The sequence below is a fragment of the Xyrauchen texanus genome, chromosome 27 (assembly GCF_025860055.1).
Source record: "Xyrauchen texanus isolate HMW12.3.18 chromosome 27, RBS_HiC_50CHRs, whole genome shotgun sequence".
NCBI lineage: Eukaryota > Metazoa > Chordata > Actinopteri > Cypriniformes > Catostomidae > Xyrauchen > Xyrauchen texanus.
In genome coordinates this window covers 5640048-5667881 of record NC_068302.1, presented here as the reverse complement: position 1 = coordinate 5667881, position 27834 = coordinate 5640048, and the positions used below count along the sequence as shown (strand labels likewise).

At 40.0% G+C, this 27834-nt stretch overlaps 1 protein-coding gene across 1 annotated transcript in view; it reads left to right on the top strand.

Moving 5' to 3' along the window:
* Nucleotides 1–23381, top strand: part of LOC127621274 (probable glutamate receptor) — a 47525-nt gene extending 24144 nt beyond the window's left edge. Inside the window, exons 3-10 of the mRNA XM_052094799.1 lie at nucleotides 4467–4498; nucleotides 4923–5102; nucleotides 7783–8003; nucleotides 14091–14188; nucleotides 14524–14741; nucleotides 18369–18588; nucleotides 19242–19486; nucleotides 22381–23381. Of these exons, the coding sequence (XP_051950759.1) occupies nucleotides 4467–4498; nucleotides 4923–5102; nucleotides 7783–8003; nucleotides 14091–14188; nucleotides 14524–14741; nucleotides 18369–18588; nucleotides 19242–19486; nucleotides 22381–22476 (1310 nt within the window). The 3' untranslated portion in view covers nucleotides 22477–23381. The remainder of the gene's footprint in view (nucleotides 1–4466; nucleotides 4499–4922; nucleotides 5103–7782; nucleotides 8004–14090; nucleotides 14189–14523; nucleotides 14742–18368; nucleotides 18589–19241; nucleotides 19487–22380) is intronic.
* The last annotated feature ends 4453 nt before the right edge of the window (nucleotides 23382–27834 follow it).

The following is a 27834-nucleotide window of genomic DNA, read 5'->3' as shown; positions in this document are numbered from 1 at the left end:
ATGTATTGGTAACATATGAATTAATAAAAAAAAATTTTTTGCGATTTTTACTTTTTTTGTACTATTTTTTACCTTTTATCTTGGCATCTGTAACGATTACCTGTCTTGTTTCTCTGTTGCCCTTTTGTTTACCATTTGTTGTCACTTTTGCATTTCTCAGTTTTCACTTTAGTCCCTTATGTAATTCCATAGTCTCTTTGTTAGCGTTCGTGTTTTCCTCTGTTCATTGTTTTCACCTGCCCTTGTTAATTTGCCTTTGGTTTCTGTTAATCACATTGTTATCTTGTTTGAGTTCTGTTCTTCCATTGGTCCCTTTTTTCCCTGTCTGTGTATTTATACCCCGTGTCTTTGTTCAGTCTTTGTCAATCGTCGTTTGATGTTTAACCTGATGTTTCTTTCCTTCCCGAGTTCCCTGTTCGTGTCAACCTCGGTCAGCTCATTCAGTTTATGTTTCATTTCCCCATCGTGGGTTGTTGCTTTGTGTTTTTGCCCTGTTTATTCAGTTAAATAAAGTTCAACTGCGTTTGGATCCGCACCTCCTCGTCAGCCTCATTACTCAAGCGTAACAGAACGATTGACCACCCATGGATCCAGCAGTTATACGGGCCAACTGCCGGTTGCTCAACCTCACACAAGAAGGCCGCCCTGTTGAAGACCACATCAGCGACTTCCTCGCGCTGGCGAAGTTCACGGACTTCCCGGACTCAGCCCTGGTGGTTTTCTTCAGGGACACGTTACACAGTTCGCTCAGGGAGCGTTTACCGCCGGCAACGCTTGGGTGGACTCTCCACGACTTCCTGGAGGCGACCTTACTGGTCTGCGGCTCACCCTACACCGTGGTCTTCGCCGAGGAGGATTCCACCTCTCCCCCCACTGTGGTGACTCCCCAGTCGTCCTTGGCGCTTCCCGTCGCGCCAGCCCCACCTGTCAGCGAGCCCGTCCCCACGCCAGGCGCCTTCCACGAGCCAGCGCGGCCCACTGCATCTGCTCGGAGGAGGGAGAGAAGACGGGCTTCCACCTCCCGGCCTGCGCCTGCCACGGTGAGCGAGCTAGGGCCCGCGCATGTCACGGTGAGCGAGCTAGGGCCCGCGCATGTCACGGTGAGCGAGCTAGAGCCCACGCATGTCACGGTGAGCGAGCTAGGGCCCGCACATGTCACGGTGAGCGAGCTAGGGCCCGCGCATGTCACGGTGAGCGAGCTAGGGCCCACGCATGTCACGGTGAGCGAGCTAGAGCCCACGCATGTCACCGTGAGCGAGCCCGAATCCTCGTCAACCACGGTAACCCAGCCAGAGCCTGTAGCCTAAGACGTCAGTGAGCCAGTGCCGCTAGCCTCAAACGTCAATGAGCCAGTGCCGCTAGCCTCAACCGTCAATGAGCCAGTGCCGCTAGCCTCAAACGTCAATGAGCCAGTGCCGCAAGCCTCAAACGTCAATGAGCCAGCGCCTGTAGCCTCGACCGTCCCTGAGCCAGCGCCTGTAGCCTCGACCGTCCCTGAGCCAGCGCCTGTGGCCACGACCGTCCCTGAGCCAGCGTCAGTAGCCACGACCGTCCCTGAGCCAGCGTCAGTAGCCATGACCGTCCAAGAGCCAGTGCCAGTAGCCATGACCATCCAAGAGCCAGTGCCAGTAGCCATGACCGTCCAAGAGCCAACGCCAGTGGTCGTGCCCATCCTAGAGCCAGCACCTCTCGAGCCTTCTAGGGCTCCTCCTCCCGAGCTTTCCAGAGCTCAGCCATCCGAGTTTCCCGAGCATTCCAGAGCTCAGCCATCCGAGTTTCCCGAGCATTCCAGAGCTCAGCCATCCGAGTTTCCCGAGCTTTCCAGAGCTCAGCCATCCGAGTTTCCCGAGCTTTCCAGAGCTCAGCCATCCGAGTTTCCCGGGCTTTCCAGAGCTCCGCCTTCCGAGTTTCCCGAGCTTTCCAGAGCTCCGCCTTCCGAGTTTCCCGAGCTTTCCAGAGCTCCGCCTTCCGAGTTTCCCGAGCCTTCCGGGGCTCCGCCCCTCGAGCCTACCATGGCTCCGCCCCTCGAGCCTCTCGAGCCTTCCGGGGCTCCGTCCCTCAAGCCTCTCGAGCCTTCCAGGGCTCCACCCCTCAAGCCTCTCGGGCCTTCCAGGGCTCCGCCTCTCGAGCCTACCATGGCTCCGCCCCTCAAGCCTCTCGAGCCTCCCGGGGCTCCGCCCCTCAAGCCTCTCGAGCCTCCCGGGGCTCCGCCTCTCGAGCCTTCCAGGGCTCCGCCTCTCGAGCCTTCCAGGGCTCCGCCCCTCAAGCCTCTCGAGCCTTCCAGGGCTCCGCCCCTCAAGCCTCTCGAGCCTTCCAGGGCTCCACCCCTCAAGCCTCTCGAGCCTCCCAGGGCTCCGCCCCTCAAGCCTCTCGAGCCTCCCAGGGCTCCGCCCCTCAAGCCTCTCGAGCCTCCCAGGGCTCCGCCCCTCAAGCCTCTCGAGCCTCCCAGGGCTCCGCCCCTCAAGCCTCTCGAGCCTCCCAGGGCTCCGCCCCTCAAGCCTCTCGAGCCTTCCAGGGCACCGCCCCTCAAGCCTCTCGGGCCTTCCAGGGCTCCGCCTCTCAAGCCCCTCGAGCTTCCCAGGGCTCCACCCTTCAAGCCTCTTGAGCCATCCACACTCCGCCTTCCGAGCCTCCTCCGGAGCCTCCTGCGGCTCCGCCTCCAGAGCCTCCTGCGGCTCCGTCTCCTGAGCCTTCCTTGGCTCCGTCTCCTGTGCCTTCCTCAGCTCCGTCCCCGGAGCCTTCCAGGCCTCCGCCTCAAGAACTGCCTACGGCGCCACCGCCCTCTGCTCCGCCTCCTGAGCTTTCCAGGGCTCCGCCCCCGAGCCTCCTACGGCTCCGCCTCCAGAGCCTTCTAGGGCTCCGCCTCTAGAGCATCCTACGGCGCCACCTCACTCGGCTCCACCTCCAGAGCCCTCCAGGCCTCCGCCTCTAGAACCTCCTTCGGCTCCGCCTCCTGAACCTCCCTCAGCTCCGCCTTCTGAGCCTTCTACGCCATCGCCTCCCTCGGCTCCACCTCCCGAGCCTCCCTCGGCTCCGTCTCCCGAGCCTTCCACGGCGCCGCCTCCCAAGCCTTCTACTGCTCCGCCCCCAGGGTCTCCTGCGGCCCTGCCTATGCCTCCTGCGGCGCCGCCACCCAAGTCTTCGACTGCCCCACCTCAGAGGTCCTCCTTGGCTCCGCCTCACGCGGCTCCGCCAGCTCCCCCAGTGGCCACACCTCCCAGGTTCCCTGAACCAGCCCTTGCCCTGTGGTCATCTCCCAGGTCCCCTGAACCGGCCATTGGCCCACGACCACCTCCCAGGCCACCGAAGCCGGCCTCTATCCTGTGGCCTCCTCCCAGGCCTCCTGACCCGGTCCCTGTCTTGTGGCCTCCTCCCAGGGCTTCTGACCCTGTTCCCGTCCTGTGGCCTCCACCCAGGCCTCCTGCCCCTGTTCCCGTCCTGAGTCCTCTCTCCTGGCCTCCTGACCTAGTCCCTACCCAGTGGATGTCCACCAGGCCACCTGACCCTGGTCCCTTGACACACCCCCATAGACTGCTTGCCTGCCCTCTCGGCCTCCATGGTCTACCTGTCTACCCTCTCCACCTCCCTGGACTGCCTAATGGCCCCCGTGGACTGTCGCAGTGCCCCTTGTACCCCCGTGAACTGTCTCATTTCCCCTCATGGCCCCCCCCCGGACTTCCTGCCTGCCCAGTGTTCCCCCCTGGTCTGCCCGTCTACCTATGTGCCCACTTGTACTGTCTGTTTGCCCCTGGTGCCCTCATGTTGTTCTTATGGACTTTTGTCTTTTGTTGTGTGTTTTTTAGGATCGTCTGGAATCCGATCTTTAAAGGGGGTGCTATGTAACGATTACCCTGTCTTGTTTCTCTGTTGCCCTTTTGTTTACCATTTGTTGTCACTTTTGCATTTCTCAGTTTTCACTTTAGTCCCTTATGTAATTCCATAGTCCTTGTTAGCGTTCGTGTTTTCCTCTGTTCATTGTTTTCACCTGCCCTTGTTAATTTGCCTTTGGTTTCTGTTAATCACATTGTTATCTTGTTTGAGTTCTGTTCTTCCATTGGTCCCTTTTTTCCCTGTCTGTGTATTTATACCCCGTGTCTTTGTTCAGTCTTTGTCAATCGTCGTTTGACGTTTAACCTGATGTTTCTTTCCTTCCCGAGTTCCCTGTTCGTGTCAACCTCGGTCAGCTCATTCAGTTTGTTTCATTTCCCAATCGTGGGTTGTTGCTTTGTGTTTTTGCCCTGTTTATTCAGTTAAATAAAGTTCAACTGCGTTTGGATCCGCACCTCCTCGTCAGCCTCATTACTCAAGCGTAACAGCATCTATGCTGTTATATTTGTTTACAATTGACAATATTAAGCCAGACTGAGTTAAGCGTTTAATATGCTCTTCCCTATAGTTAATTACAGTTACAGTGGTGTGGGATATTATGGATTTATAATAAGTTTAAATAAATGTTTTGTTTTTAGGACCACAACCATTAAGGGTGACAACGATCAAGGTGAGTTAAATCAATTTAATCTTATTTATCACCACTATCCATTGGCAAGAAGTGAATGGAGCAGACATTTTCAGTTCATTCACTATGAGAGTTGAGCAGCAGGCTCGTAGAGGTCATTGTGGGATTCAGGTTTTCCAAAACACTCTTGGTAACATTCTATATAACGTGGATTATCAGGTTTTGTTCATGACAGTGCAAGTGCATGCTGTCATTAAAACAATGGGGGGACATACCTAAAACTAATACATTCTGAAATTCATATTGATCTTTCAATCAGTATCAAGTTGATATGTAGGGTTGTAAATTTGTAATAAAAAAACTGCTAAATTTAAGCTTTTTCATAAATGCCACTGTATATACCACTCTGATATTTGATATTTTTAATGATGTGTAACTGAATAATATTTTCCACAATTCTGTTCAGGAGGAACCGTATGTGATGTCTAAAGGCTCTGAGCTGGAAGGTTTCTGTATTGACCTGCTATCAGCTCTCTCTAAGAAACTGGACTTTAAATATGATGTTCACATGGTGAAGGACAGCCGATATGGCAAAACTGATGACAGTGGCAACTGGAACGGCATGATTGGAGAGATTATCAGAGGCGTGAGTTCACAAACTGTTACCTTTTTTTTTTAAATTAACCTTATTGTGTCCAACCAGGTGTGACACAATCTTCCAGTGAAATTTTATTTGGATTTGAAGCTAATAGTATTTGAAAATTAGGTTACAACAGTGTGTATGTAACAGATTCAAGGAATGAGGAAGCAGGAGACAGTGAATCCAACTCAAAGGTACATTTATTAATAACACATAACATGTTTGCTTGACGGCACAATGGTATAGCTTCACATAAATCACTCAAACGGTAATCTCATGGAAATGGTAATGGCCAACATACTCAAATATTGTCAGCTGGGCTCTCTTTTTCCCTCAAAAAAAGGGTTTTGCCCCTTTTTATTTCCCCGTCACTCACTGCGAACATAGAAACGGAAATTACCAGCAACTCATCAGAGTGAAAACTCTTACTGCTTACTCTCTCCCCAGACGAACGCTCGACCACGCCCTCACCTCCACTCAGGGCGTTACATTTTGACACCACGTTAACTTTCCTATAATCCACACAGAACCAGACTGAACCAACACTCTTAGGTACCAGAAACACCAGGCTGGCCCAAATACTGTGGTATTCTTCTATAACCCCCTAATCAGGCATGGCCTTTAATTCTTCCTGTAATACCTGTTTCTTGTGTCGTGTAAGCAGTGAGAATGACTAAAAACCACTCGATGTGCTGTTTTATGAGTTTAGTGCAGCCAGGGAGAGGCGAAAGCACATCAGATAATTTTTTTGTAAATCTGACATGCCCTGCCCCTATCCATATGCACTACCTCATAGTTGACTTCCTCAACTCGCCGTGTGACCTCAAAGAGCCCTTGCCACTCCACGAGTAATTTCGAGCTCGATGTGGGCAGCAATACAAGTACAAATACAGGAACTCCCGTAGATGAGCTCCCCTGTTATACAGCCGGGACGACGTTCTTGCGCCTGTTACAAATTCTCCTGTGAAAGTCATCCCAGTGTGTGGAGTTTTGAGCTCAGGTCAAGAACGTATTGAAATTAATTTTTGCTCTGTGAAGGTCCCTCCTACCAATTTTCCTTCATGACGTCTAACACGCCCAGGGGCTTATGTCCATGTAACAATTCAAATGGGGAAAACCCTTTGGAGGCTTGTGGGACCTCTCGAACTGCAAATAACAGGGTTTGAGCCACTTATCCCAGTTCCGAGCATTTTCGTGCACAAATTTCCAAATCATATTCTTTAAGGTCTTATTAAATCCTTTGACCAAGCCGTCCGTTTGTGGATGGTATACACTTGTCCGAATCAATTTAATATCCAATCATTTGTACAGCTCAAGTAGTGTACATGGAATAAAAGCAGTGTCCTGATCATTGAAAATTTATTTCGGAATCCCAACACGGGAGATTATTCTGAATAGTGCCTCTGCAACACTACGTGCTGAGATGTTGCACAGAGGCACTGCTTCTGGATATTGCGTTGCTTAATCCACCAGGACTAGCGCAAAGCGATGTCAGCGTGCAATCCATTCTAATGGCCCGATGAGATCCATGCAACTAATTCGAAGGGGACCTCAATCATGGGAGGGGAAACAATTGTGCTTTTGGAGCAGCTGGCGGATTCACCAGCTGACATTCACGGCATGCTGCACACCACTGGCGAGCATCCCCGTGAATGCCCGGCCAATAGAAATGGGCCATGAGGCTTAGTGTTTTCCCTTGTCCCAAGTCGGACATCAATAGACCTCGGTCTATTGATGGACTACGATCTTGAAATGGAATGCTTAAACTAACTATTGCCAACAAAAGCCTTCATCAGCCAATTAACAAGGACAGTTGCATCCATGTGAATTTCTGCAATTAATCAAGATGGACTTCAAAGACTTTGGTCATTAATCATACAGATCAAACACAATCGATGTTTAACCACTGACCCTTAACACTTACTTAGTTTAATCATTTTAAACCATGATTTTACCTATACATAATTAATATTTACATTACATTCGTAATGTTAGCCAGAGGGGAACTGGCCCCCACAGTGAGTCTGGTTTCTCCCAAGGTTATTTTTCTCCATTAATCTACATCTTATGGAGTTTTGTGTTCCTTGCCACAGTCGCCTACAGCTTGCTCACTGGGGTTATTAATATAGTTATCATTTAATTATTTTTAAACACTATTAAAATCTTATTTTATCTAAATTACACAATGATGATTCATCGACTTTATAGACATTACAGTTTTATCGTCTGTTAATGCTGATATTCTGTAAAGCTGCTTTGAAACGATGTGTGTTGTGAAAGGCGCTATACAAATAAAATTGAATTGAATTGAACTTCCAGACGCTTTTTTCGCTGCAAATCACTTTAGACAATTGTTAGCACAGGCTATTTATTATAGAGCCCCTCTTATGAAACAATTCAAATTAAATGAGAAGAAAAATTAAATACAGTAAATGTGTGTATAATTGGAAAAACAAATTAGGAAAAGAAAAATGGAAAGGAAAGGGAAAACAAATATCAGGATCTTTGAATTTTCACCTAGGTTGTCCCAAAATTAATATTCGCTTTTATTTATTCAATTTTGTAATAATTTATTACGTTAAGCAATGATAATGAGAGTTTGTGGCTTTTATATTCAGGAATAGCTTAATTTTCCTTAGTTCTGCAAAAACCCTCTTTGTTTGCGTGTTGTTGTTGGTCTCTACAGGAAGCAGACATCGCTGTGGCACCGCTCACACTTCTGGCAAAACGTGAGGCAGCAGTGGACATGACAAAACCTTACATGCAGACTGGCATTAGCTTCATCCTGAGAAAAGATCTGGTCTCTGAAGACTACCTCAGTCTGATCAACCTCTTCTCCACTGAGATGTGGATCGGTGTGCTGGTCGCTTACCTGTTGACCTCTGTCTGTATCTTCTTAGTGGCACGGTAAGGCAGAATTTACTCTTAGATATACCAAAGTCCCTTTCAGGCAAGTCAGGTCACTAGGTACAAATAAAGCTCCAATCTTCTTGAATAGAGAGAGAAAGACCAAAATCTCATCACAACAATATTAAGTTCATATAACATATGCAATAAAATCTGATAATCATGGTTTGTTCTAAATGTTTCTTCTTTACATTACATGCTAAAAAAACAATAAGGTTATGACTGTAACCACGGTTCCCTGAAAGGAGGGAATAAAATATTGCGTCGCTGATGCTTTGGGTTATCTCCGCAGGTGTAACCAATCTCTGAAACGCTTTAAACTCTCGCCAATTTTAATTGGCAGATACCGTTTAGTGCTCCGCCTCCCTGTGCATATGATCGGGCATAAGTACTGTGACGGACAGCGCTATCTACTCAGTATATTTGACTGAAGGGTACAGAGTGATACTCGGTCCTTGTAGCGATGATTCAGTAGCGTGGCTAGCTTACGCAGCATTTCATTCCTTTCTTTCAGGGAACTGTGGTTACAAATGTCACCTTATCGTTCCCTTTCAAGTCTGTCTATTCAATGCTGTATCACAGATGCTTTGGGGAATGTATGCAATCATGCTGTACTACTGATTCACATACAAAACAATACCTAGTAGCCAAAAGGGTAGTTGACACCCACAGAATCGACTCTTCGTTTCATAATAAGAAGGGAGAAGTAAAATGATGAAACATGGTGAGGATGCTAGCCGATTCAGGTACCACAGCATCGCAGGATGATTTAAATCACTAACATATGTGAATATGTATTGTGAAGGCACTAACCGAATGTGTAGTGGAAATTCATATAGGGTGACAGCTGACTGTGGCTTATGGAATGAGCATGTATAAATAAGCTGGTAGTAAGCAACAGAATACACAGTCTAGCTCTCCTTCAAAATAAACACTTGGGAAGAGAGAGAGAGGTGACATCCAGGTTGTGAAACTGAGCAACAGTGCTGGGGGAAGCCCAACCTGCAGCTAGACAGATTTCTTCAAGGGAAACACCATTAGATCATGCTCATGAAGAGGCCATGCCTCTAGTGGAGTGAGCTTTAACTCCAATGGGGCACTGTATGCCAAGCCCATGAAGCGACCTGTTATGCACACAAAAAGCTGATTTGATAGCCTCATTTGCCTTGTATGATCAGCATCTGCATGTAATGCCCTTATGGGATATAGTGTGTGAAGCCTCTTAACCTCTTCCGAATTAAATTGCGCTCTGAAGGGAGTGGTCAAAATTGTTGGCATGTTACCATTTCTGGGTTTAAGAGCAGCTTTTGACAAACCCGGTCCAAACTTTAAACAAGAGTTATTAACTGATATTGCTTGAAGGTTCCCGACACGTTTAAATGAAGCCAAAGCGAGAGGCAGTGCTGTCTTTAATGAGAGAATGCGTAAACTCACAGTATCCAACAGCTCGAACGGCAGTGCCATGAGGGCTTTTTATACAAGTACTAAGTCCCAAACCAGATAAGTAACATGGCCAGATGGTCTCAACCACCTAGTGGACATACACTTTAAGTTTAGACGGAGTAAGACCTGCATCCAAGCGCTCTTGCTGAAAGTGAAGTGTGGGCTGTTAAGCGCATTATAGGTACCTTGCCTCAAGAAAAACAAGTCAGCAAAAACCCAGTCTCTCCATTTTAAGGTGTATAAACGTCTCATCGAAGGGGCTCTGGCCTATAATATGGTGTCGAGTACTGGTTTTGAGAGCCCTTCTGCATAAAATGGACACCGTTCAGGGGCCAGATGTGAAGTTTCCCCAATTCCAGTTGTGGATGCCAAATCGTGCCCCCTGCCTGCATGAGCAGATCCCTGCTCAGTAGAATCCTCCACAGAGGGGAATTCAAGAGCTCTATTAACTGTGGAAAACACAGTTGGGACATTGAGGAGAAAATAGCAGTACAGGTTCCTTGTCCTCAGAAGTAAGTGGATGGGATGGAATGCATACTTGTGTCCGGCTAGCCATTTGTGGTCTAGAGCATCCAGACACAGCAGAGCATGAGCCAGGAAATACCATAGGTGACAAGGCATTGTCTCTGGGTATGCAAATAGATCTATGTGACAGATCTCTTGCTCTGTTTATTAAGGAGGAAGCGGGAGCTTGAATAAAAATCCAACATGAGTCTTTTTATTTAAAAAACTCTTTCAGTGTAACACACATACTAATGGCTTTTCAGCACAATCAGAATCACACAGTCAGCTTTGTGCATCTCTCTCCCCCTACTGTGGCTCTGGCTGCTCCTTTATCTCTCTCCAGCTCGTTCATGCCCACATCACCACATACACTCATCACATACAATCATACGGCCTGTGACTTGCCCCCCATTTTTAGAGAGGAAATCTGCCACAGCTATCTGCACCCCCAGCCTATGGACCATATCAAACTTAAAAGGATGGAGAGCTAGATACCGACGGGTGAACTGTACGTTAGCATTCTTCATGCGATGAAGCCACTGGAGCGGGGTGTGGTCCGAACAGAGGGTGAAAGCACACCCCAAAAATGGACCACTCCACCTTTTAATTAAAAATACAATAAAACTTGGCGAGCGCAGTGTCAGCGTGGGCTCTGCCAAGGCAATCACAGTGCTTGTACTGAACAGGCAAAGACACCTGATGTGGGAGGCACGAAGGGCTGAGTCAGTGATAAATCCTTCTCAAATCTGTGCTTTATCCCATCCTCACACACCTCCCTCTTGCGGTTCTTAGGAAGCTGCAGAAGGAGTATGGTGAGAGGAGAGGGACCAGCTTCATCTTTCTGAATGAAAACCGAGCCGAGAGCAAAGTGTCTTGATATTCACAGTGAACACAATCGGCAGAGCTTTACATAAAACAGCACTCGTGCCCGTCAGACAGAGGGATATGTGCTTGTTTTCATGTGCTTGTGGAAACATTTACAAAATGCTATCTTTATAAATACATCATTCAGCAAAAGGCTCTTTTATACTTGTAAACATTATAAAAATACACACAAATGCAATTAGGCTGTAGCGCTTATGTTACACGCTACAGAAAACTCCAATGAAATTCCAATAATTCCAATAATTCAAAGGATACATTCCATTGAGGCCCACAGCTTTAGAATAATCGCTGTGAGGCAAAGAAAGCGCCGGTTTTGTCTGTCCGTTGTCCCACAGGAGGAAATTCCAAACATCTGACATTCAGCAGCAGATGTAGGATGTAGCCATCACCAGAGCTCCAAGGGAGTAGATGTGAACTCCGATCCACCTGCTGTAAAGGTGCAGATCTTGACGGCGATTCAGTACAGAAAAATTCTGTAGTAGTGCAGAATACAAGGGAGAGATAAAGGTACATTGAAAAAGAAATTCTGAGGAGATCACCGTATATATTCACGATGATACACATGGGGAGGCAGAGCACAAAACGCTATCTGCCAATTAAAATTGGCAAGATAAATAGTTTCAGAGATTGATTACACCATTGGACATAACCCAAAGCATCAGTGACACAGCATTGAAATTACTGATTTCAAAGGGATCTGCAATCTTTCAGGCTAACCTAGCTACTGCACATGCACATTCTCAAGTAAATCAACAGGCAATTGGTTCTTTTAAATGTAAGGCGGGAGTTCCAGCTCTATGGTGCTTCTATCAGGAATGTGATTTGCTCTTCCAACTGTAAAGCGGGACTACAGCTACCTTATTGAGTGAAATTATTTATTCTATTCACATGTATACAAGTGACCTCTGTAGTTTGTTTCCTATATAATCGTGGAGACCTGTCATTGCCACACTACAGAAATGGAATACTACATATACTGAGTGATTACCATATTTATATAGCCTATTATATTATTTATACTACCTTTCAAATGTTTGGAAGCACTAAGATATTTTTTATGTTTTGAAAGAAATTGATTTTTTATTAACCAAAGCATTTAATTGATCAAAAAATACAATAAAAATTTATATTTTAAAATATTATTATTAAATATTATTAGTGTTACCATGTTGCCATATACCCCCGAAAAACATTCATAATATATAGTAATTTTTGTTTGTAGCTATTATAAAAAGTGATTTTAGCCAATTTGCTAAATGACCAAGTTCAGGCATGAAACTCTGAATGGTGCAAGCTGATGTTATCTGTTAGCCAATTACCTCGCTCACATTTAATATGTTAAGCCAAAATGCTCACATGGTGTAAGCTGATAGAGCCTTTGATGTGTAATCAGGTTGCCAATTAACTTGCATAATCTCTCTTTGTCTAACATTTAAATTTGCTCCGTTTGCAAGTAAACAAACAAAAAAAAAAAAAAATGCAAATTGCTCTGGTGGTTGCTGGGGATTTTTCTTCTATCAGCTTGCACGGTAAGATCTGCTTTTGACTATGACACACTGAAGTGCGTCTTGCACACATCAGGCACTGGCACACATCCCTATCTTAAGTCATTAGTTATAATAAGTCCACACATAGCTAGGCTAAGTCACTAGTTTTATAAGCCCTGGTCTTTCGAAACCCTCCACCTTGCCATGTCTAGATCTTATACATAGGGATTGTATTTATGTCTAATTGTGCAGCAGCATGTCATACATGCTTGATTCCGCATGCCATATATGCTTGATGCAGCATGTCTTGTGTTTTTCTAATTGTGCAGCAACATGCTTGACTCAGTATGTCTGTGCATGTTCTAGCAGTAGCAAGTCCCCATACTTGCATTGCAGCATCAGCATACAGATGAAGACCAGTATCCTATCAATATGTCATACCCACATTAACATGTTAATTCTTTCAGAGAGTTGTCATGATGGAACTTACATTTTGCTAACTCATGAACACACAAAAAGATTGACAGCCAGATAGTGTTTTCTGTTCGACAAGTTTTCAAATTGGCTTAAAAAGTGTGGGCCAGCCACCAGACTCTTTTTTTTTTTTTTTTGTTGCTGTTTAGCACTATCTCAGAGACAGGTGTGATTTTATGAGGACACCTGCTTCAGTGATATCTGCCATGTTTCATGTAGTTTATCCCATTAAAACCATGTACAGCAACTTCAAAGTGAAGTTAATGGTAACATAACTACAGGGGGAATTACTTTTTAAATGTATATCACTAGATTACAGAAAACATGCTGTAAAATGTAATTTGTAACATATCCTGTTAGATTACTCAAGGCCAGGAACGTATTCTAAATACTTTGGATTACTTCTTCAGCAGTGATAGAATTTTTCACTTGTTTTGACTATAAAAACTCACAGTTAGCCAAAATACACATTTTAAAAATACATTCTCTGAAAAGCCTAAATATCTTATGCAGTGTTGTTTCTAAAACAAGATAAATCGAATTGATCTTGTTTTTAAGGCTGTTTAGATATTTTTACAGGAAAACAATACAAAAATTATTATCGAGAATACGACTTTTACCCTAATATCAAAGATCGTACTAGAAAAAATACATTTTGATCTAACGTAAATTTTCTTGATAGAAATATATGATCGTATCTGGTAACGTGCATGTAAAAGAGCAACCCCTAGTGTCACATCATCGACACAATGTTGAGTGAGTGACAGAAGGGGAAAGCATTTTAGCTTAGCATAAAGCTTACAATTTACACAAGATTTATTTCTATTTCTTCTGCTCCAAACTTATTTCAAACTTACTTCTCTGTCTGCTGGTATGAATGTACACATCATAAGAAAGTGTTTCACTGCTGTTCAAATGCACTTTGGATCGCATCATTTATATGTATAAATGTTTTCCATCTGAAAGGACTAAATATTAAATGAAACAAATGACCATAAAATGCAAAGTAGTCTCTTCAGTAATCAAAATAATTTTTGAATGTAACTGTATTCTAAATACCAATTATTTAAATTGTAACTGTAGTGGAATACAGTTACTTATATCTTGTATTTTATATACGTAATCCTGTTACATGTATTTTGTTACTCCCCAACCCTACATAACTATTCAATGCAAGTGGCACAAACAATAAAGCTTTGAGGTTCATGTGGTAGAGCATCATTAGAAGCAGATTATAGGATAATATAACAGTCATAGGCTTGTGAAATATGTGTTTTATGATGTTGTTTTTTAGGATTAGCCCCTGTGAATGGGAGCAACCAGAGAAAGAACATAATTCCTTCACACTGTCACACAGTTTCTGGTATACTGTTGGAGCGCTGACACTTCAAGGTAATGTACCCTTGGTGAGTGAGGTTATGAAGACACCCTCACATACACCCTTCTGAATGAGAGAAACAATACAACAAATCAACTTCATAGATACAGTCAGCCCTGCTGGAACAGCTTAATGTGTTTGGACCAGTTTAATTCCAATGGACCAGCTTGATTGTGCATCTTCAGTTCCAGCACATTTCATCAGCATCCTAACAGTATGACAATACGATTTGATGCTTGGGGGGGCATAGGGATATTTGGGAGTGGGGGGTCTGACCCTGCTGTTTACTCCACTGGTTACCCCAAAAAGCGAATCTGTAAAAGTTGACTAAATTTGGCTTGTGTGATAGGTGCTGGTCCTCACCCCAAGGCCCTGTCAGGACGGGTTATTACCGCCATCTGGTGGCTGTTTTCAATACTGCTGCTTGCCTGTTACTTTGCCAACCTCAGTTCATGGCTGCATACAGACAACGATCAACTGTCAATCAAGAGCTTTGAAGACCTTGCCAATCAAAACTTGATCGAGTATGGAACCATTAAAGATTCTTCATCTTTTGCCTTCTTCAAGGTAGGACAGAACTTAAGTCATTATCATCTTTTCACATTCAATGACATATTTATATATCAACGCATTTCTAAGTAATTTCTACACTTCTGCTTTTTGAAATTTTATAAATATTTTTGTCAGCGTTAAAGGGACATGTTAAAGATTTTATATGCCATGCTCAATGCCTAATTTTGATCTTTATCAGATCAAAAAAAAATCTGATGTACATTTGGTTAAATAGGCAGGGTCAGCCTGGACAATAACAGGGTGGACGTTAATACAATTATCCACTACATGGTCTGTAAATGATATCTGGTGAACATATTTGTACATTTATTGCTGAATTAATTTCTGTGAACATAAATATATTGACCTTTTTAAATTACATACATTTTCCCATTTTCTTCCCATAATGGGGTGGACATGTAATGCTTTACCACATATAACTATCATCCCACAATAAAGGAAAACATAAAGAGTTATGTACTTTAAATAAATGGAAATAATTCTGGTTAATGGCTTATGTCGCCTCCACGGTGTGTGTCATTTCATAACATATATCTTCAATGGCATAACAGAGTGGATACATTTAGGCATGTGCATAAAAACCTTGACTATCAGTGTTAAATTACTCCAGTTACACTATTTGTAAAATTAGTAGTACAAATAATGTAATCCTGAACTCTTAATTTAGTCTGTCCTGTGTACATCTATAACTGTCTGGTTTGGTGTCATCCACCAAATCAGACAGAAGGAAACTACAACTGACAGTCCGGACTGCTGAGAGTATTATTGGTGCCCCCCTACCCACCCTCTAAGACCTATACGTCTCCAGAGTGAGGAAGTGTAGAAGTACTCTGGACCCCACACACCCTGCCCACTCCATCTCTGAACTGTTGCCCTCTGGTCGGTGATACAGAGCACTGAGCGCCAGGACATCCAGGCACAAGAACAGTTTCTACCCTCAGGCCATCTTCCACATGAACGGTTAAACTGCCTCAGGACTCCCATAGTGCAATAATGTGAATACATATATAAATTCACATATTTAATTCAATAACCATACATACCCCTACCTTGCAAATACATTACTCTTGCCTTGTTTTGTATTCTGTGTCTCCCTGTAATGTTCTGCGTTCACTTGTTTCTCCTATATATTCCTTGTGAACGTTAGAACACTTGGCAATAAATCTCATTTCTGATTAAAGGTGACCTCCGTAATGATTTCCTTATTAAAAATGTAAACTCCTAAAGACATTAATTGTAATTTTGCAATATATGTAGGAAATCATGACAACTCACATTAAAATGAAGACTCCAGTCATATCAGTAACCTTATAAAAGCTGTTTTATTCAACATGGAGAGGGTCCGCACATGGGGGCTGCCATGTTAGAATCCCATGACCCACTGAATACATCTAGCTTTATCTCTGTAACTGTCCTGTTATTTGACACTTTCACTCATTGATTTAAAATAATCATGGCTGACTGTGAATAATTAATTTCTACAATGGTATCCGAAACCATTGTAGAAATTAATTATTATTTTTTAGGTAAAAATAGGTGAAAACAAATGATAGAAATACCACAACTTGTACTGGGCAAATAAATGCCACCAAATTGTAGGAATGACCCTTATCAGTTTCAGGTAATTTCACTTTTATCCAAAGTAACTTACAGTGCATTCAAGGTATATATATTTTTTTTATAAGTTTTCTCTACAAGAAGAGCTACAGGAACCCTAAAACCATCCTTTTCTGGACTCAAACTCACTATTTTTGGACCTGTAGTCCAGCGCTTTTACTATTGCACCACTCATTCGACATTATACTCAAGTTTATTCATACACTTGATACCCAATACTTTTATACCCAATACTAGTTAAACACAAGTTAATGGCTTTGACTGTGGTTTCATTAATTAAGGCTGTCGATTTAACACATTAATTCAGTCACTTTATCATACCTCCTAACCGTACGTAAATTCTGTAATAAGAAATAGTCCATCCAATGGAGCAATTCAAGCTTTAAGTACCATATCTGTTTTTGCGAGTTATTTCGGCTCCAGCAGTACAGGCAACACACAGCTGAAAAGACAACAAACTGGCAGCTCTTCAAAGACAGCGGTTCGGAGCAGAGTGCAGTCTTCCGTTTTTTTTTTTTTTTTACATTTCAAACTACATTTAACTTGACAAAGTCCTAAAAAGTGAAATGCGATGCTAACACAGTGAGATGCTCCAAAAGCATGTCTGTCTGTCTGTGGCCCGAGTTTTCTAACAGCATGTACTCTGAACGTGCATGCGCCTGGAATTTTTACACCAATTTGTGGGTCCACTTGGTGGCAACACTCACAATAAAGCCGTTGCTTTCACGAAGAAGTGCAAGAATATGTAAACAACCGGAGACGAAGGTGGAAACAACAACAGTGGATGTGCACATTAAGAGCGTGTGTGATGAGGTCAGGAGATACCTGCATTTGTATAACTCGAGGCTGAAGGACTATGAAGACGTGTTTATGTCTAAACTCTTGAAGAGAAATAGTCCAATATCTCATAGCGTGCATGTGCCAACCACATGTGGATGCATGCCCAGTCATATGGAGTATACTTTGAAAGGCTGACCGTTCAACTGTATGCATACGCTAAGCATTCGGTTAAGAACAAACCAAATCTAATTCAGACAGATTGACGAACTCTGTGCTTAACTCACGTGTCACAATTTAATGTCTTTGAATTATCTGCATTACTGTATTTATTATTAGGGATGCACAGATATAACAAGGAATTAAGTTACTAAGTGGTACAAAAGCTTTTTTTACTGTTCTGACAATAAATTATTTCCATTAAAACATGGATTGGATCACAGGCCAAAATTTTTAAAAGAGCCACAATGTAAGAAAAATAAATAAAATAAAAAAAGCCCTAACTGAAGCACTGAATGCAGACTATATTTTAAAATGCAACCTTTTAGGGTTTGGTAATATGGCAAGGACATATTGTGATTTCAATCTTAATTCGATCAATCATGCAGCATTAATGGATATCATACCGATCTTAGAGTCACAGTTTGTTAGTTTTAAAGCTTTTCAGATTATCCTCATGTAGTCTATAGGAAAGTGCCGCTTTCACAACTGTCACGTTCATTTATGGCAGAATGAGAATGAGAAGAAATATGAAATTAAATCCAATATTTGGATTATTAATTGTGTTATTAATTCATTATAAATAAAAATATAGTTTTTCATATCTGTTTACATGCTAATAACTGATATGCTGATGGCTTTAATTTGGTCAATATTTGGCCGATACAAATTGGCAGCCAATACATTATTGCGTCCCTATATATATATATATATATATATATTAGTTATAGTTTCAGGAAATGTATGATTTATTTGATTATTTAATCAGCAGCTTAATTAATTTGATAAAAAATTAAAACATCCTTGGATAAAATATTAGATTTAAGGCAAATAAGTCACAAACGTTTCTATAAGATCTGTTATAGCTGTACAGATATATATACTGTTTATATAGATTAACAGTCATTTCTGTATAAAGGACAAAATGATGAAAACTGTGTCCACAACTATATGATGTGCTCTCAACAGATGTCAATCATTCTTCAATTATTATCTGCCTTTGAACAGAATTCCAACAACCCGACATTCCACAGAATCTACGAGCACATGAAGAAAGCCCAAAGTGCTTCTCTCAGTACGGAGGAAGGCATTCGCAAGGCGCTAAAAGGAAACTATGCATTCATTGGCGAGTCTGTGTCTCTGGATCTGGCAGTGGCGAAGTACTGTAACCTCACACGAGCCCCGGAAATCATCAGCATGAGGGGCTACAGCATTGCTGCACCTTTGGGTGGGTACATTACACTATCCCTCAAACACTTCAGATAGAGAGGGAAAAAACAAAATAGCTTTACAGATACTAAATTCACTCATATTTAATTCAAAAACTGTACATACCCATACCTTGCACATATATTACCATTTGCACATGTAAATAAGCCATTCTATGATATATGTCCTATTTTTTTTGTATGTCTACTTATACTCCTACCATGTTTTATATTCTGTGTTTCACTGTAAAGTTCTGTGTGCACTTGCTTGTTTCTCCAATCACCAAAAAAAATATTCCAGGTGTATTTGAGAAGACTTGGCAATACAGCTCATTCAGATGCTGATTCTGATTCTGAAATTAAATGTCCATGTAAAAACTGTAAACAAAATACAAATGTAATTAAAGAGCCCATCAAAATACAGAATGATGCACAATGTTCAGTGGAGAATGTTATTTAATGAATAATATACAGTATTTGTGAGTTTGTGCTTGCTGTACATGTGTTTGCTTTTAAGCTGATTTTATAAGAATTAATCTACTTATACATTTGAATTTATGCATCTTTTCGTTCATTACAGTGATTTCAGGGGAATGCACTAACAAAAGAGTGATTTGTACAATGTTAAATCCATGTTTTTGTAAGGTCTTACTATGTGTGTGGATGTCCTCAGGTTCTCCTTTGATAAAAAACCTCAGTGTTGCTATTCTCCATCTGAGTGAGTCTGGTGATCTGGATTATTTCCGAAGTAAGTGGTGGGCGAGCAGTTGTGTGGCTAAAAATGGCAAGAGCTCTCCACTGACGCCTGCCAGTCTGAAGGGAATCTTCTTATTACTGGCGCTGGGTCTGGGACTGGGACTCTTCGTGGCTCTCATGGAACTGGCTGCAAAATCACGCAACATAGCTAACATTAAGCAGGTGAGTTGCATATTATGTCCATTGTACCAAAAACTGCCATGTAATATACTGTTTTTCAAAAATATATATTTTTTTTACATTTTTTTATACCATACCACAAACTTTTGGACCATATTACAGTATTCTTTTTAAAGATCTTGAAGTACCATGTCGATACAATGGTACTGTGTATTAACATGATTCTCATTCAGCACTATAGTATTTATATATACCGGTCAAACATTTTAGGCAGCTGTGAAAAATTTTGTATAGTGAGGGTGTTTTCAAAAATAATGCCATGAATCATTTTTATTTGTCAGTTAACTTTATACAAAGTGCAGTAAAAATAAATAAAACACTAATTCAGTATTTGGTGTGACCACCCTATGCCTTTAAAACCGCATCTAGACTACTATGTGCACAGATTTTCAAGGTTGTTGGCAGATATATTTTCCAAACATCTTGGCGAACACAGTTCTATGTATTTATCTATGGCTCAATTGCTTCTGTAATTGTGTAATGTCAGACTGACTTTGCAGGACTCCTTGATCTATTTCCATTCTATTTGTTAAAGGAATGTTTGGAAATCTAAAATTGATATTTCATATTGACACACTAACATGTAAGACATGTAAGACCTTGGCACTGTATATTAAAGTACCATGATATTACCATCTGAACCACCACCACAATATAGTTATATAATAGTTAGAAGCTATTTGCAGAAATGTCAGTGAGTGTAAATCTTATCTTATTACACAACTCTCGGAAATACTTGTCAGGGTTCCCACACGTCCTGGAAAACCTGGCATTTTGCAATGCAGTTTTCCAGTCATGGAAAATGAGAACAATACTGAAATATCCTGGAAAATAATGTAGTGTAATGAAACAGTTTGACTTACTAACAAGGTTTTGCTACATGTACAAAAAAAATAGTAACAATCGGGACTCAGGATATCTGTTGTCAAATACACAAATTAGTATTGCTTTGTCAATGCCGGCAGCTGTGCTTTATAAAACAATATCAACTGTTGACTGTCATGAATGAAGACCTGTCACGTACATTCAATGATGATGGTCAGACTGCTGATTTAAAAACAAATTATAATTAATTCATACCCAGAGGTGGTAGGGTGGCCTTTACACTTCGGGATGTGAATTAATATGTAATAATTAAATGACTGGAGTCCACTTAATCCACGGTTAGCACATGTAGGGCCCTATGATTTCTGTGATTTCAAAAAACACAGAAAATCACTAAATCCATACATAATAATGCCATTAGCTATAAAACATGGAATGTTAAGGAATTTGACATATTTGTGATGAAAAGGAATGTTTGATTGCACCATTAAACAAAGTAAATTGCAATATTTCCTAGTGTGATTATTAAACTGCAAAATGCTGTAATTTAATTGAATAAATATATGATCTGTATGTGCTGCGTGCTTCAAAAGGAATGTGTGAAGCCTCTAATACACTAAAAATGCTGTTTGTGTGTTTAGTAGAAGACAAAGCAGCACATACATACATACTATATAATTATTTAATTAAATTGCAGATTTTTGGAGTTTAATAATCACACCGGACCATGTAGCAAACTGCTTATCTGGAAGTGAGAAACTACTGTCAAAAACACACAGATGCAAAAAATAAAAGCTTGATTTTAAATGGAAGTGTAAAATGGGGGAGTGGGGATTTAAACAATTTATTTGATTAGACACAAATAAAATTGTATTCTATTTTGGTAATAAAATGGAAAAAAAATCCGATAACCTTAATATACATTATGGTCTCGTGTATTTTTGCTTAAATATTTCACCCGTTGGGCACATACCTGTAAAATGTCCTGGAAAATTGTGCCTTAAAAAGAGTGGGAAATATATTTTTTATAATGGCAGCTAAATGGCTTCCGATACCAGGCCATCATTTATTTTATTGTTACTTTTCTAATGCAATGCATACACAGATTTGATAGTTTTTGCCTTGTCCCAGACCCAGACTTTCAATATTATGAAAATCCATTATAAAAATATAAATGTTTAAATTTAAAAAAAATATTATAATCTAAAAAATATTGAGATAAACAAACCATTTCAATGTTTGTTGTGTGGACATTATTTCTTAAAAAAAAATATATATATATATATATATATATATATATATATATATATATATAAATAAAAAAAAATAATAAATGCTAATGCTAAATTATACCTGTCCCACAGTCGTGGTGTAACTTCCACCACAATAAACACATTTGCCCTTCAAATGTTAGTGTACTTGTTAACCAAGTCAACAAATGTGTCATTGAAGAGTATGCATAAGATGAAATTTGAGAAGCATATTCAAGTTAAATATCACTTGTAAGTAGAATATTTTTGTTGGGCGTCATTTCCAATCAAGCTGTAATTTTGCAAAATAATGCAAAGGTGTGAAAATAAATAAATAAAATGTTATCTATGAAATTTGCCTTGGCAAGACAAATTAGTTGGTCATTTTATTCCAAAAACATTGTTCATTCCACAAAAGAATCCTATTAAACACTATACAGAATTTGAGATGTGCTGGAAATGACACTGTGGTAGGAATATTCATTACTTCCAGAACAAATATGGCAAAAAAGACCTAAATCTCCTGTGATGCATGTGTATATACTGTACACTGTTGGACATTGAAAAATGTGTGTGAAAAAAGTGAGTGTGAAAAATGTTTTATTGAGACATTACGTTAAATTTCACAGTGCTATAAGTGTCCTATTTCAATTAAAACCACTTTGATAATAGGTGAATATTGAAATGTACTAATCAAAAATGAAATGAAGTGGCCATCTGATGTCTTGAGGAATGTCAGTTGTGACTATGATGCACAGATTCTGAAATTAAAATGACTTTCAACATCCTCTTCACTCATAGACATCCTGCTGCTCCGTGTTGTCTGCTGAGCTCAGCCAGCGCTTTAGAGGTGGTGTGGTGATGTCATCGGAATCTTCTGACAAAAGCAAAGCCTGAACCTCATCAAAGCACTGACACGTTCATTTAATCACTTAATGTTCAGTATGTCTAGTACAAAGTTATTATACGTATTACTAATACGGCTGGGTAATACTCATTAGCTATAGACCATATATGGCACTATTAATTCCCCCTATTTAATTAAACAAATCTAAGGTTTAGTTTAATTTAGGGTTAGCTGAGAAAATGAAGGATACGACAATAATTCAATGATACATTAATAACATGTTCTTTAATTTAAGCGATATCACACAGTAGTGCTGATATTCAATACAACAGCACAGTGGTGAATGTGATTATTGCGTTTATACAACAGTATTGTAATAGAGAAATTAATGTAAATTAACATATATTTCAGACAAAATGTATCCAGTTAGTTCTTTCATTTGTTCTCTGCGCAATGAAAATAATTCCAAAAGAAGCCAAAGCATAAAGCTTTGCATGTCACCACAGACAAGCAGAGTGTTACAAACCATGAAGTGTCCCAGTGCTGTTATACTAAACATCAGAACTCTTGGAATGCCCATTGTCCAATCAGATTAGAGGACTGGAACTAACTGTTGTATAATACAATATTATTTACATTGCATTTATGTTTAAAAAAGTTTAATTGGAGCAGAATACCTAAGAGTTTGAAAATGACCAGAACTCTGACAAAGTTGTTATATTCAGCATGTTTATTTTGGGGTTATTGAGAACTTAATGATCTGTATTGTTCAGTTATTAAGTAAAAACATGCAAATTATTGAATACTTTCTTTCTGCAATGACTCTATATACTGGATACACAGTCTTGAAAAAAATTCTGACCCTTATTTTATTGTGCCACTGCTTTTGTTAGAGAATTTTCTTAACAAAAAATAAAAATGCTGAAATATGCTATCTGCATATTTATTTCCTGCAGTTTGCAGTGTTCATTTCTCACATTTCAATGTTCTGTAGACCCACTTTTGTCACCTTAACACCAAGTCTTTTGAGTATGTACCAGATTGGCATGTTGATCATAGGTCATATGCATTGCCACTTCGAGTATAATTTTAGTCTTAAGTGTGAAAAAATTCTAAGAATGATGTCATTTGTCTGAGCCGTAGCCTAGAGTGCTGCACACATAATGGTGGTGCTGATGCATTGTGGATGACACGAGTTTGAGTACCGGCTCGTGGGATACTTTCCTGATTCCATTCCCACTCTTACCCCTCTCAGTTCCTGTCACTGACATAATTTTACTCTTATTCTTAGACATGTGAATTCATAAATGTTCGTAAGTGTTCAGATTTGATCTCCGCTCCTAAATTGTTTAAGCCTACCAGGTTGCTGGTTCGATCCCCACAGCCACCACAATTGTGTCCATGAGCAAGGCACTTAACTCCAGGTTGCTCCGGGGGGATTGTCCCTGTAATAAGTTGTGGGAGGCCGGGCCGGGTCCCTTATCAGGCTAATCAAGCCTCCGAGAGGGATAAAGGCCTCTCGGTTATGCGGGAGAGAGAGATCATTTATATGTGTGTGTGTGTGTGTGTGTGTGTGTGTGTGTGTGATGGGAAATGAGGAGGCGAGAACCGACTTGATAATATTATTAATAATAAATGACACAAACACACACATGATGGACATGTCTGTTAACGATCTCTCTCTCCCGCACCATCCTCCGCAGTCTTTATCCCTCTCGGAGGCTTGATTAGCCTGATAAGGGACGGGGTGTGTAGAATCACGACCCCGCCTGCCCTGCCACATAAGTGTTTTATTATCGTTCCATTTTGTGATTTAAATCGCCCCCTTCTACATTAAAACTCTGCAAAATTTTGTTTTGGTAACGTGAAAAGTATTTACAATTTATATTGCAAGATTTTGCATTTAGATTTTTTTGTTGCCATCAAGTTGCCTAATGTTTGAGGACAACATTTGGCAAGATATGGGGGGAAAAATACAGGAAATTTAATTTGGTTTCTCATTTGGTTAATCAAAGAATGAATCAACAGAAAATAACCTATTATCAAAATATTGTTTTTTAATGTGTTGTATTAAATCATGAATGAATGAATGAATGAATGAATGAATGAATGTTGTCATACCAGCTGGGACATATTACCCTTGCAGGCTCAATATTGGCTTATTCAATGTTTGAGGGCAGCCATTTTGGGTCGACATCATTGTTTCACAACACTTAATGTCACCTCAGTCAGCAGTTAAGAATCAGTCTTAGACTTCACTGAAAGTTGCTTTTAGCATCTTTATAAAAAAGGTCCTACTCTACAAGTCCTACTCTTTGCTCTTAAGTCAAACTTAAGACTATTCTTAAGAGCATTTCTCAGAATTGTTATACATACAGCCCAGGTGTGATTTTTAGCCCCATTGTTTTTGGTAGATTTGTTCCTGCTTATTCAGGTAATTGTGTGTACTACAATTATTCCTCAGTTTCTCTATTAGATGTAGATCAGGACTTTCATTGTGTCCAGCTCAAAGAATAAGAAACAGGTTCTCTGGCAGTACACTGAAAATAAAAGTGGGATTTACTTAATAAAATAAAAATAGGAAACAATTTCCACTCAGAAATTGCTAGTACATTTTATAGACCATATTTTGCAATGCTATATTTTAAGTACATTTTGCTCACTCTTTGTACATTTTACTCAAGCAATGTAGCACTGAATCAAGCCATGCTTATAAAAGTGTACTAGCATTTAATTATTTTTATAATTGTTTTTTATTTATTTATTTATAGTGTAACTGAGAAAATTGGTCTATGAAGTGTTTACTTATTGTTGTCTCTGCATATTAAGCTGGAATAGAAGAAAGTATTTTAACACTGAAAAAGCAAAATGGCAAAAGAAACAAAACACGATGATGGTAACAATCAACAGATCCTTTTTTTTATTATCATAAATGGGTAATTTTTTGTAGAAAATGAACTTCAAACTTCACAAAACAAGAAGTTACCCAACTTAACAACAAAATCAACAAAAAAACCAATGTAAATCCACTTGTAAACAATGAAACCATGCAAGCTCATTAATTATCCAATCCAGGTGCATGCTAAGAACGCCAGCTTCAAAAAGTAAATTTGACTTTGCTCAAATTAGCAAACAAATATGACACAGTTTTCTACATTACGATTGATACATGATGCATTGTAAAGATAGTAAACAATCATAAATAATATTTACTTGTAAACTAGAACATCAATTTTATATAATTGAATTGAGTACAAATGTAAAATGTACTTCATATTTTCAAGTTCACACTTACAGTATACTAGCTTATTTATATTCACTTCGCCACAAATAAAAACGATTTCCAGTTTATTTTTCTAGAGTATGCATTTTCTTTTGTCGTAAAAAGTCGTCCACAGTCCGTCAAGGAAAAAGAGACCCACAGAAGATTATTCCGGGTTCAATAAAAGTTAAACTCAATCGACAGCATTTGTGGCATAGTACTGATTACCATAAAAATGTATTTTTCCTTTAAGAGAAGCAAAAATCCTGGTAACAGTGAGGCACTTACAATGGAAGTGAATGGGGCCAAGTATTTGGAGGGTTTAAAGGCAGAAATGTGAAGCTTATAATTTGCTATAAGCACTTATATTCCTCTGAAGTCCTCTGTTAAAGCTTGTGTATAATTTGAGCTGTAAAGTTCTTTAAATCTTTAGTTTTTAATATCATTTTAGGGTTTGTTGACACTAAATTGTCATGTGGTAATTAATTTTGTGGTAATTAATCTTGTGCATTGAACCTGGAATATTCCTTTAAGAGCCGTGTGCATTTACTGATAAATTACAACATGCATCATGATGCATCATCCATCACATTAAAAGGGTAAATGAATGGAAACATTTGTTAATTTAATTAGCACAAAATTGAAAATCAGGAAAAGAGGCCTTTTTACCCCACAACAAGTTAAAATGTTCCCAGCTGTCATCTGATTTTTACTTTTACTTTTTAATTTTGAAAGTGTCATAAATGCAAAATACTTAAATTGTACATCTTATACATTTAGGTTATAAAAACTGAATTAAATAAATATATCGGAGAGATACATTTCTTATTTTAAAACATGGAAGAAACATCACAAAAACAACAATGACCATAAAGATGTTTAAAAATTATGCAATGGAAGCAGTGCAGGGTAGGTAACTTCTTAATTGGAATCTGGTACTGATTAGAAATGCATGGCTAAATTTGTAATAACCACTGTAATCTCTTTAGATTATCTCTAGATTACCTATAAAATTATATTTTATATAATTAATATAAAAATATAATTATTTTTCAAAGCAGCGCTAGACACTGGCGGAGTGCAACTCGCATAATTTCGCAATATATATATATTTCGCCTGTGCTTTTTTGCTCGCATCTTAGCGTATTAATGATGGAAAGTATTAGAAACTTATAATGATGATAATGTTATATTATTTGTTTGCACTAAGGTTTAAATACCTGCCACATAGTGTGCCTATTTGCACTGAAATAGTCTAGAATTTTTCAGAATTATTATTAAGAAATCTTGTTGTCTTCTTGAAATCTCATATAGCATCCCATGTTTCTTGGATACAGTAATATTTTGACATAAATTAATGTTAAAGGTGGAGTAAATCATTTTAATTCAAATTCCGAGAATATCTCTTCAAGACCCGCTGGCGGTCCTTTCTGTGTATGAGCTTGGAATAGGCAAGTCGATCTGACCAATCCACTCAAGGCGCATGCATGAATTTGGGGCGGAGCTTCTGATACTATTGCTGAAGGGAGGGGTGTGTTTGTTTGGCTGTTGATTTCAAATATCAAATGTCTTTCCAGGAATGTTTTACTCCACCTTTAAGGCACATTTGACTTTACATTTTAGATTATGTTATTGTGACTTAATTTATATTAATATTGATTAATGAATTAAAAAGTGTTTGTGTTGGAAAAAAAACTAGCTGCTCTTTTAAGACGTTTATCGCTTTTAAAAATGGAAAATGTCAAACAAATCTTGTGGATATTTTGTTCATTTCCAACCTTTGTTTATTAAAATATAAAGTTGCTTCTAAATGGATTATAATACAGGACTTTTTTTTACAAGGAGCAAATATGTTACCGCTTAAACACCCAGACGGACTCTCATTAATTGAGCTGACTGATTTACTTCACCAGTGACCAGCAATATCTCATGACAGAAAGTAGCAGACGTAGAGCAAAAGTTATAAAAATTATTTATTTTCAAGCTTGAACTGATCATCAAAACAGACCATTTAAAATGATCTTTTACGAGCGACCCCTAGCTGTGCGACTTCAAATTAACGACGTGTAAGAATCTCGCGAGATTGACGAGAGAGGGATCCCTTCTAGACACGATCGTGACTCTAATGTGAACAGGCGGAAGCTGG